The sequence below is a fragment of the Ranitomeya variabilis genome, chromosome 1, assembly GCF_051348905.1.
Source record: "Ranitomeya variabilis isolate aRanVar5 chromosome 1, aRanVar5.hap1, whole genome shotgun sequence".
NCBI lineage: Eukaryota > Metazoa > Chordata > Amphibia > Anura > Dendrobatidae > Ranitomeya > Ranitomeya variabilis.
In genome coordinates this window covers 995994834-996007360 of record NC_135232.1, presented here as the reverse complement: position 1 = coordinate 996007360, position 12527 = coordinate 995994834, and the positions used below count along the sequence as shown (strand labels likewise).

General features: G+C 43.9%; 1 protein-coding gene across 3 annotated transcripts in view; it reads right to left on the bottom strand.

Annotated features, from left to right (window-relative positions):
* The window catches only part of PALLD (palladin, cytoskeletal associated protein), a 549209-nt gene that overhangs the window by 27768 nt on the left and 508914 nt on the right, over nt 1–12527 (bottom strand). For 2 of the 3 annotated variants that reach the window (XM_077279475.1, XM_077279476.1), the window contains 3 exons: nt 8920–9055; nt 8022–8123; nt 4095–4316 (listed from right to left, as the gene is read on the bottom strand). In XM_077279475.1, coding sequence (XP_077135590.1) covers nt 4095–4316; nt 8022–8123; nt 8920–9055 — 460 coding nt within the window. Of the gene's footprint in view, nt 1–4094; nt 4317–6492; nt 6553–8021; nt 8124–8919; nt 9056–12527 lie in introns of all 3 variants that reach the window. The other variant, XM_077279477.1, reaches the window with a different exon arrangement.

Genomic DNA, 12527 nt, shown 5'->3' with positions numbered 1-12527 from the left:
TGTTTTGTTCACCGATGAGTGCCGTGCAATGCTCGATGGTCCAGATGGATGGAGTGGAGGATGGCTGGTTGATGGACACCCCATGAAAACACGTCTAAGGCGCCAACAAGGAGGAGGTGGAGTAATGTTTTGGGCTGGAATCATGGGGAGAGCGATTGTCGACCCCTTTATGATCCCTGAAGGGGTAAAGATGAACTCCATAATCTATGTGGAGTTTCTAAAACAACACTACCTGCCATGGTTCAAGAGGAAGAACCGTGCTTTCCGCAACAAGATCATTTTCATGCATGATAATGCACCGTCTCATGCTGCAAAAAACACATCTGCATCTCTGGCTGCTATGGGCATAAAAGAGGACAAACTTATGGTGTGGCCACCATCTTCCCCTGACCTCAACCCCATTGAGAACCTCTGGAGCATCATCAAAAGGAGTGTCTATGATGGCGGGAGGCAATTCACATCTAAGCAACAGCTCTGGGAGGGGATTCTGTCCACATGCAAAACAATTGAAGCAGAAACCATCCAAAAACTGACAAATTCAATGGACGAGAGAGTTCAGAAGCTTCTTTCGAACAAGGGGTCCTATGTGCAAATGTAGCATCACCTAGAATAAAGTTTTCACTTGAAAACTATTTGATTTTATTTTGTAATAAGCGGATAATGCTTATAACTTCACAATTGACCATTTTTTTGTTCAAAATAAAAAAAAAAAAAAAAAAAAAAGATTGAAAACTCTGCTGTGCATAATAATTTGGAACATGCATTTTGAGTGTTTATTTTATTTTTTTTAAAGATACTGTTTTCATAGGCAGTTTGTTCCAAAACATTGCAATTATACTAGAATAGTAGATGACTGGAAAATAGCAATGACTGCAATTCAGATCAGTAATTTAGAGAAAATATGAGGAAATATTATTTGCATAATAATTTTGGAACACAGTGTATATGTGGGATGTGTGCCTGTATATGTGGGATGTGTGCCTGCATGTAAGGGATGTGTGCCTGCATATATGGGATGTGTGCCTGTATATATGGGATGTGTGCCTGTATACGGTATATGGGATGTGTGCCTGTATATAAGGGATGTGTGCCTGTATATGTGGGATGTGTGCCTGTATATATGGGATGTGTGCCTGTATATAAGGGGCTATGTGAGGGCTCCTACTGAATAAAGGGAGGATATGTGTGGGCTCAAACTGTATATGAGGGGGCATGTAATAAAGGGAGGGTACGTGTGGGCTCATACGGTATAGAGGGGGCCATGTGAGGGCTCATACTGTATATAAGGGATGTCAGCAAGCTTAATTCTGCTCAAAATTAGGTGATATAATTTTAATTTTTAAGATCGAGAATTAATTTGCAGCACTTCCCTACAGAGGACACCACCACAAGTGCTCCCTAGAGTTATTTGCGGTAAGGGCCATGGTAGCCAATCACAAACCTGGATAACCACTGAGCCCAGTGATTGGATGCAGCGGTCATATGTTGGGACGTTATCGCTTTAGTCCGATCAACAAAACACTCCGGGAGCAGAGTACAGGCGGCGCTTCTGTAGGCAAGTGCTGCTTGGTTTGTTATTTTAAAGCATCGCAGCCTGGAGGCCAATTTTCTATAAAACTGGACAAGCCATTTAAACACATTGTTAGAAATCATGTTCTGGTCACTGGGGGTGTACCACTTGATGCCCAAACCTGTATGCACGGTCGCTTAAAGAAAAAAATGGAATGTCATACTGCATCTGGTACACAGATAACATAGCAATAAAAAAGCACACACTATAAAATAACTTCCTACACCTTCCCTAAACCTCCTCAGGTTTAACACCCTTTAAATCAAAAGCATATATGTAGATAGATATATAACATATATGAGCGGCGGCCGCTTGATAGAACACAGATGTGGCTGACTAGGTCTTCTATGCGGTTTACACTCCTGTGATGGGGAGGCTTATCAGGGGAAAAACATGACTCTTAAAGACAAAGCTATTTAAGAGAACACAAAGGACCACAAGCCAAGAGATAAACAGTAATAAGCAGATGAAACTGATTATAATGATCAGTATATACTGTGGGGAGAGGCGGTTGTCAGTAACCACAGAAACCTCTAAGTTAGGGTACCGTCACACAGTGCCATTTTCATCGCTACGACGGCACGATTCGTGACGTTGCAGCGTCGTATAAGTATCGCTCCAGCGTCGTATACGGTCACACGTTGCAATACACGGCGCTGGAGCGATAATTTCATGACGTATTTGCGATGTAGAAGCCGTTGGTTACTGTGCGCACATCGTATACAACCTGTGTCACACAATGCAATCATGCCGCCACAGCGGGACACTAGACGACGAAAGAAAGTTTCAAACGATCTGCTACGACGTACGATTCTCAGCGGGGATCCGGATCGCAGTAGCGTGTCAGACACAGCGATATCGTAAATGCATCGCTGGAACGTCACGAATCGTGCCGTCGTAGCGATCAAAATTGCACTGTGTGACGGTACCCTAATGTGCAATGTTAAAGGGAACTTGTCCCCTCCAGAAAAGGTATCTACCTACAGATGTAGGGTTAATCTGCAGGTAAATAGCGTCTAAATCCTGTATAGCCGGTATACTAGAGAAGTGGCTAAAGGGAGAAAATGAAGCTGTATTAGCCCAGCAGCCACTCGCTTTCAGTCATCTTAATGGTGCAGGTAGCGCGAAGTTACAGTCACCGCTAACTACACATTAAGGGTGCTGTGATCACTCCCTGGCACGTGACTGACAGCTATACAAACACTCGCTGCACACGCACGCTGCAGAGAAGGCCATCAATCTAAGTGCCGGGGAGTGATTACAGTGCGCTCGCTGTATAATGAGGGGCGACTGTCACACCAAACGACACTATCCCGATGGCTGAAAGCAAGAGGCTGCAAAGGAGAATAGAACTTCATTTTCTCCCTGTAGCTACTGCTCCGGTTAGCAGGCTACACAGGGTTAAATGCTATTCACTTGGAGATTAACCCTATAGACACATGACATTGGCGAGTACATATTCTATCCATGAAAAGCACGAATAGAACATGTACATGATTCACAGATGTCTAATAACACCTCAGTGATCACATTACTGCTATAGTTCTCCAAATGGCTTGTTCAGTTGCTGTGGGCATCGTCTCTTTTTACCAATATTACCTATCCATATCTAAAGCCAAATTCCAAATTCTGCTGGTTTCCAGTTACCACAGGGTAGGACCCCGATGCAGTTCAGATGACTGGTACACATTCCTCTTGGTAATAAATGCATTATTATTGCCAGGTAAGCTTAAAAAGCACTCTAATGCCCATCACTAAAAAAAAAGTTCCAGATAAAGAAAACTGAACACACACAAAAAACCCAGAACAGAACAAATTTGTCATATACAAAAAACCAGGGAATATAAACCAATAAAATTTGAATAAACGGATTGTTCGCTTTCATAAAAATGACCCACAGACTTGATATACTTTAAAATAGGAGAAGAAGTACTTACCTACTGATGCAGCCACCCACTCCAGCACTTTCCGCAGATTGGTGTAGAAGTATGTTATTGGGATAGCACACATATGTCCCATCTGATTAGTAATAGCTACCAACCCATCTAATGGCTCTGATGCTATCAGTATAACCCCTTAGATGCTGCAGTTAATGCTGCGGCACCTAAGTGGTCTGACTAGTCACCAAAGCCAAACAACCCCAATTAACATGATTCTGGGTTGCGGTCACTCCATCAGCTGACCCCCCTAGCGATATGACATCAGGGCGCTGGTTGGCTTTGTTGGCAGCCGGTGGGGATTTGACAACACCCACTAAGATGCCTGTCTGCATTACACTGACAGACATATTACATTAAAATGCAGAAGTTGTTTTTTTCCTTATCCTTTTGCCCCCCAAAATTATTTTTTTAATTTCCATACAATTTATGTACCCTGTGTCTTTCTCTAAGGGCAACCAGCACAAGGTTTCAGGATATTTAGATATGAGTGGAGGTAACTACATGAACCATTACATCGGGAAAAGAACAGTGAAGTAAACAGAGTCCCACCACCTCTTCCAGAGATTCGAGTCCAACTTCCTCACCTTTGGCTTTGGATTGCCGGTGACCTTGCAGGTGAAGGTAGCGGACATCCCTTCAAATATTTTGTAATGCTTCAGTTTAGTCTCAAACTGAGGAGGAACACTGTCCTCGGCAACGTCTTCTCCATGTTCCACGTCATCATCCGATTCCTCAGCAGCGGACCTCTCGAGACGATATTCAATCTCGCTGATAAGTCTCTGCTCGAAGCTGGACACTTTGTATTCCTGCCAGATTGGAAGAAAATGATTACTTATTAAGCCTGCAAGTATTAGATGTTGTCTCTGCTTCATAGTCCTGGTAAAGGCCTAAAGTAAAAGAATGTTTAAACTAAAAACTGAGCTTCAAATCACACTGGTGGACTCCTAGCTTCACCACAAGGTAGCCCCTCATTCGGAGAGCAGAACACCAGGGCTTTTTATTACATCCAGCACTGCAATCCATACGGGAAATGTCCTGCCGCCTTCTAATAAAGAGTGGTAGATTATAGTCTGCCCACAGGAAGCAACAAAGATACATTTCTGACACTCACACCTTATGGATGATGTGTCATCTCAGGGGGGATGGATGAAGGGAAATCTTAGTCTGTAAGTACAGTCTATGTATTTATTGGCCCGTAAATGTCACCGGGGAAAAACAATGTGGTAGTGTTATGTCAGCCTGGGAGACAGACGCCGTCCCGTAATGTGTCATAGAGATACCTGGATCTGATGGCTGCTCTCTAGGCCCCTAGGTTATGGGGGTTTTACATTTAGGCTCTTTTTGGTGTCAGTTCTCCTTGCAGCACAGTAAAGGAATGTACAACGGACCAACACTGAGGGTCACGTAATGACTAGAAGGGTAGGAGGTGGCGCGGGGGGATCATGAATAATATTGCTCTACCTTCCTGCAGCAGAATATGTGCCACTTCATTTTTTTTAGCCACTGAATTAGAAATGGGAGAGGATTCATTCCATCTGCAAAGTTTTCTATAATGCCCTGCTGATAAATGTACAGTAGTTATTTAGGGGGATACTTTGAAAAAATATTCTACAAAGTCATGAGGATGATGGAAAAAAACAAACAAACAAAAAAAAAACCACCATCTCTTGGTCTGTATGTCCTAAACATTAGCACAAGGACCAGACCTACAGGTGTGTCCATCCTTACCACTTATGGAGCTCTATGCTACCAACACCCCCACGGGCAGCAGAGTACATCACAACCACGGGGTTGGCCACATATAGACACAAGGAGCGTGGAGCATAGCCACCTTGTGACACAGGATGGTGAATTATGTTGTTTTTAAAGATGATCATTTTATGCCACTCATTTCGGGTGTGTTGAGCAAAGAGAAAAGGTAAGAAAACAACTGTAATGTATTTGTCTTTACCGTCAAACTATTTGAGTCCCTGTCCATCATCCGAACTATGATATTAATTGACAGACTGCATACTGCAGAATTTCCATGCTTGGAACTGGGCACGCTAATAGAGGAAAGGGAATAATTTCACAGAACCCTGATCCAGCGGCCACGTCGGTTCCATGCCCAAAAGACGGGAGTCCTGCAGACCGCCCTGAAATCCCCGGCACTTCTTATGATTTGTATGTCATCGGTGTGCTGTTATGATGTTGTCCTGGGCCCGCTAATCAGGGGAGGCCCCGGTAGGACAGCTCCCATCCGGCAGCCAAGGAATACTGATGGGGTTGCTGGACCTAGGTCCTACAAATCCATTCCCTCATTTCTTCTACCCAGAGCACGACAAGTCACTAGCTTCCTGCATTTTACCAGACAAGAACAGCACTGTCCATCTACATTTTGGCATTTTGCTTATGGAGCACAGAAGGCATAAATGCAGGTAAGACTATGTACATAACCGTACAATAAGGAGGTAACATGGGATGACTATTTTTAGGTGAGGAATTTCAGGTATTTACTGGGCTATTGTTGCCAGTAGTATTTCTATCATATGGCGTTCCCCTAGACTTTCTATTACTTTTCTTGGGGAAAATGATCACACTCCACATGGTTATCTGGGGATGACGCAGCGCAGACACACAAAACCAGTTCATGTATGGACACCAGTAAAGGTTGAGTCAATACAGGTGGATTTTAGCTGGTGCCGCACTCAAAGGCGTTTAGTGAAACTAAACAAAACAGTGGCGTCATGCAAATAAAACGTTTTATGGCATGCGTGACGGGCACATCGTGAGGACTGATGCCGTCTTCACACACAGGGTTTTAATTCCGGTGACATAATTAACCATTTTCTTACCAAAATGCAGAAGGTTACACAAAATAATAAAGTCATTGGCACCTCATGACATCATATGTTAAAACAGCCAAAATCAACACAATGTAGAGTGTTTAGTGAGAATAAGGGTCCGTGTAAGTGCAGAGATGAAAGCCAGGGGGATAGTAACCTTCTGCAGGTCAAGAGGGCTCTCTACAGAAGCATCAAGAGAGGAAACAGAGGAAACTTCCTGCAAAGGTAGAAAAGAAGGTGAGAGCTTACAGAATGGAAATGGTTACTGTATCGCCACACGCCCTTCTACTGAGAGCAGAGATTTCTGCACTGTGGTGTGGGAGTTTTCTTAAAAAACAATAAATTTAAAAGTTTTAGATGCAGACTACCAATCTGGCATGAGTTCGGAGTTTTATGCCCTTTTCCCTGAACCCTATCATCTGTCAGGGTCAACTGGCACAAACTCATTGGATTGTTGAGCGACCCTCTAGAAAAGCAGCAGGATCTGTATTCTTCTTGCCATGTAATCAATGATAGTGGTGCAGAAGATTACACTTGAAGAGGTTGTCCCTTACTTTTAGATTGATGGCTTATCCTTTGATAGATTAATCATCAATATCAGACTGGTGGGGGTGCGACACCTGGCAATCCTGCCGATCAGCTCTTCCTGGTGCCAGCATTAGCCGGATGTGATCAGCTGCTGAGAGGAACAGCACAGCTCCGTCACCTGTACAATGGCCGCAGCGAGGTATTGCAGATTCAGCTCTGCACACGCGAGCGAGCTGTGCAGCTCTGCAACTGATCACATCTGGCCACTGTAGAAACAGCAGATAGGCGCCTACCCCAAGGATAAGCCAGCAATAGAAATGCAGTGGACTGCATCTTTAAAGCTGAATATGTACTCACTTATATTATACATATCTATTTGAGCTAGCATTCAAGCTGTGTTAAATGCAGGCTATGTTAAAATAAAAAATAAAAAACACTTAAAAAGGGATTGTTCAGGTCTAAAAAAATAAATAAATAAATCACGCTAATGTACATGACGCTCTAAGTGTTACTTAGGATGACAAGTAATTTGTGGCGCAAAGCCCCAGCAGGGAAAATAATTTTCATGATGGTACATAATCTGGCAATGTCCTGTCACGTGGCCGGTACCTAGAAGAGCTGATCCATGAGAAGATATATCGTATATTACAAAAATACATTCCACTGAGATAAATAGTATAAAATAATACTTAGTCCTGAACAACCTCTTTAATGCCAGTGTATGTTCCCTTTAGGTATACAAAATGCACACTATATAAAACCTAAAGGCAATGAGACTCCTGTACAATTAGGGGGGCTTTCTTCTGTAAGAATTAGACCGTGCACATGCACAAGGGTAAAGGCTAAACTATCAAACACACATTATGGATGAACCGCTGACATGTAGCACCTCTGTACTCAATGATGGAGCCATAACTTGCTTCCGAAAATTCGAAATACATCTTTACCTCTGTTACTTTATGAACTAAGAAGCAGTGAAGGTGCCAAGTGGCTGCTTATTCGGAGACGGTTATTTCTGGGACATTTATTGATTTCCTGTTTGCACTCGGCACACAGGGAGGCTGCCTTCATGTATGCCCAGTAGCCCTTCAGTAAAACGTGTGTTCCTCCTATAGGTGCAGTCATTGATCAGTTTAGGAGAAACAGATTAATTTCTACCTGTGAATTATAATCATCTTCTGGCTCCTGGAGGTTGAAAACTGTTGCTGCATTGTCAGCACCCAGCAGTCGTCGCGCCATTTTCTCCTCATATGTTAATTTCTTAGGAGAGGTAAAAAAAAAAAAAGTAGATTAACAAACTAACAAATTCTATTCAGATAAGTGTTAATGGGAAACAGAAAAATCAACTGTTGTGGCCCATAGAATGGTCCCACGTAGGGCACTTTCCGCTATAATGTTCGCTTTCCCTAATAAGGCATTCGACAGACGTGTTGTGGTCTTCATTCATGTCCATTTATGAGACAGTCGTGATGGACATTTTCTAACCAAAACGGGCAGCACTGAATTACATGCTGCAAGGTCACTGCCAATTATCAATCGCAATGGTTTACAGGCACCAAGATGTCAGTCTACTTTTGGGGGGGTTCTCTAGCACATGATACTGATGACTCGTCCTTGACATAGCTCCTCACTATCAGATCAATGGGGGTCCACCACCCAGCACTCACACTGATTAGGTGTTAAAAGCTCCAGCAGAAGTTGTATAAAAACACTGAAAAGACTCAAACTAAGCAGCTCTATGCAATGTGTAGTGTCCATTGTCAGGTACAGCAGATCAGCGCCTTCTCTCTGGAATAGGAGATGTTCTGCAGTGCTTGGCAGCAGACGTTACACACTGAATGGAGAAATGCAGTGCAGAACTGTTCAATGTTTTCATCCGGCCACCACCAAAACGGCTAGCACCTGATCGGTGATGGTTTCAAATTCCCACCATTGTAACATTGATGACCTATCATAAGGACAGGTCATCAATATCAAATGCAAGAAGAACCCCTTTAAGTGTCCTAAAACTTCATTGGAAAGTCAGGCAGTAGGAGGACATCACCCATAATAGTACCGGTTGTCCGTTGTTTAGAAGTTCCTCTTTGAAGCGGAGTTTTCTCTCCAGATCTTGAATGACGGCATCTTTTGTCCCCTGAATCTCCTCGTCAGATGCTATACGGGCAGTCCGGCCAGCTTTCTTTGGAAAGCCACTAACAGAGGAAACAGAACATGACAGTAGTCACTTGCACTATTCATCCAGCACAGTCTTCACATACAGAACACTACTAGTAGTCTTATGCAGAGATATGGATGCAAATTCTTCATAAAAATTAGACAAGAGTCTGGGAAAAATTGGTGGCAGTCAGCTGAACCATATAAAGAGCAGCAGAGCTCTCTGGATAGCAGATACATAATGTGACAATACGGGGTCTGTGCATTTATATAATTCTGTATTGTGCCGTTCCATTGTTCTTACTCCTGAAAATGTAGGAACATATAGAGAGCTGGGTGCTGCCATTACCCCTTTCGAAATGGTGTGTCTCTATACAGTCGGACACATGCCAGCACTGACTGGTCAGCGTCAGTCTGTAGGAAACAACCTCAACTTGTAACACCTAGTACAAATTTAAGGGGAGTCTGACACCCCCAAGCCAAAAGAAACTAAGTACACCGTCATATAGGGGATTTAGCCCCTACATAAAGCATACCTTTAGCATACTAGTCTTTGCCTTTAGTACCAAAAACACTGTTTAATCAATATGCAACTGGCTTGGTGTACCCCTGGCATGGCCCAATAATCAGTGCCCCATTCTGCCCCCAAAGTTAGCACGTCTTTCTTGAGGCACCCAGCACCATAAGTTGCATATTAACAAGTGGTTTCTGCAGCCTAAAGTCAAGAATTAATTAGAACACTAAAGCTAGGATTTTTATGGGGGCTACATCCCCTATATGACTGTGTACTAAGTAAATTGAGTTGGGGGAGGGGGTGACAGACCCTTTAAAGAAGGAATTAAACATGTTGAAATGACATTTCTAGTCCCTGAACCCTGTACTGGTCACAGTAATGTATCCATACTGATACTATAATTGCCACCTTCACAATAGTAAATTCTAAAAATAAACATTTGCAATACTTTTCCATTACTAATATTCATGGCTCTGACTGGAGAGGATACAAATCCAGCTTCCCTAAGGGAAATAATGGAAAATTGAGTCATGTCCAAGCTCGGATAGATTGTGCCTCCGAGATATCAGATACTGATAAACATTACGGGTAGGCGCCAAGCACAGCGTATTAAATGATTACCGTATATCCAGCCGTCACATTGCAGGCAGGACTGCAGCACCTTGCTTTCTGGGAAATAGGACATTACATGTGATCCTGACCATAACCACATCCAGATTGCTCTCAATACACACGTCACATTCCTTGCTGGTTGCATACTAATAATGATTTTTCCACTTTTAGTTTAATCTTTTTTCTAAAACTGTTCAACTTTTTTCGAACTTTTATGGATTTGTATCAGTAAATAAGTGCTCAGTCAGTCAACACGATCATAATGTTAAATGATTATGCTGTAATAGGGTCCCCATCTCCATTCACTGCCTGGGGTGGGCAAATCATTCTTCCAAGGGACCACGTGAGAGACCGTTACTGTTGTGAGGGGTCGAATTGACAAGTCAAGCTTAATTGTGCTCATTATTATTCTATCACTTAATATTTAACAGAGTTAAGAATGCGGCCTCACTCCTACTACTAATACTTAGTAATATGCCTTACTGGGACATGTATTCTTATCAGTAGCAACTAATCGCACCATACAAAACTGTACCAAAGCTGCAAATCATAACCCTCCTGTTATTTACCCTTAAGTATAAACTAGGATGTACCTTGATCAACTGCTTAACCCACAGTATGATGCCCCCCACACAGTGTGATGCCCCCATAGTCTCTCTAACAGTGCAATTCCCCCATAAATATGATGCCACACACACACACACACAGTATGATGCCCCCACAGCCCCACGAACACACAGTATGATGCCCCCACAGCCCCACACACACACACAGTATGATGCCCCCACACAGTATGATGCACCCACAGTGTTATGACCCCATAGTCTCTCTAACAGTCCAATTCCCCCACAAATATAATGCCCCACACACACACAGTATGATACCCCCACAGCCCCCCCCCACACACACACACAGTATGATGCCCCCAAAGCATGATGCCCCCACAGCCCCACGCACACAGTATGATGCCCCCACAGCCCCACACACACAGTATGATGCCCCCACAGCCACACACACACAGTATGATGCCCCCACAGCCCCACACACACAGTATGATGCCCCCACAGCCCCACGCACACACAGTATGATGCCCCCACAGCCCCACACACAGTATGGTGCCCCCACAGCCACACACACACACAGTATGATGCCCCCACAGCCACACACACACAGTATGATGCCCCCACAGCTCCAAGCACACACAGTATGATGCCCCCACAGCCCCACACACACACAGTATGATGCCCCCACAGCCCCACACACACACAGTATGATGCCCCCACAGCCCCACACACACAGTATGATGCCCCCACAGCCACACACACACACACACAGTATGATGCCCCCACAGCCACACACACACACAGTATGATGCCCCCACAGCCACACACAGTATGATGCCCCCACAGCCACACACACAGTATGATGCCCCCACAGCCCCACGCACACACAGTATGATGCCCCCACAGCCCCACACACAGTATGATGCCCCCACAGCCCCACACACACACACAGTATGATGCCCCCACAGCCCCACACAGTATGATGCCCCCACAGCCCCACACACACACACACACAGTATGATGCCCCCACAGCAGGATACCCCAGCAGCTCCTTACACACAGAATGATGGCCCTGCAGCCTTACTCCCAAATACTGACCGACAAAATAAAAATGCTCACCTAGCCCCATTGCCATGATGCTCGGCTCTGTATACTGTGTGAACTGAGGCTCTAGTGTGAACTAGTACCATTATCATGGCTGCTGCACTGAAACTCAGATGTGCAGGCTGAATGGTGGAAGAGAGAACCGACGGCTCCACTTTTGTATTTAACGGTGTCTGTATCCCATAGATGCCAGGTGGAAGTGGCGGCTTTGCGGTATAGCACGCCACTGCACCCACCTTTTTGGCTGTACCAGTTCGCAGGCAGGATAGGAACAGCCAAAAAGTGGGATTGGGCAAATATGCTGCACTTTTCTGGAATATTGTACTAATGAAGATAGGCGAGTGCTGTTACACATCTTTTAGAAGTCCGCAACAGACTATTTGATCGCTGGATTTAAGAAAATGACTTTTAATCTACCTGGTTAATGGTGAAGCAAGCTACCTCCTAGATAAAATGGTCTTGCATCCAAGCCTCTCACCAAAATTAGCGTTTTACATACAATGTAACACATGCACTTGGCTTTTTGCATTGCAGCATTCTTACTAAAATTATTTAAGCTATAATAACTTCCGTAGCAATAGTATATTCTGCAGAGCTTTTCTTTTATGTGATGTGCCTTTTACACAAATCTCACTCTAGCTTTGAAGCGCAACATGTATACCTTTGGACATTATTTTTTACTTCTAGCCCTGTATTTTTTGGCCAAATATTACTTTG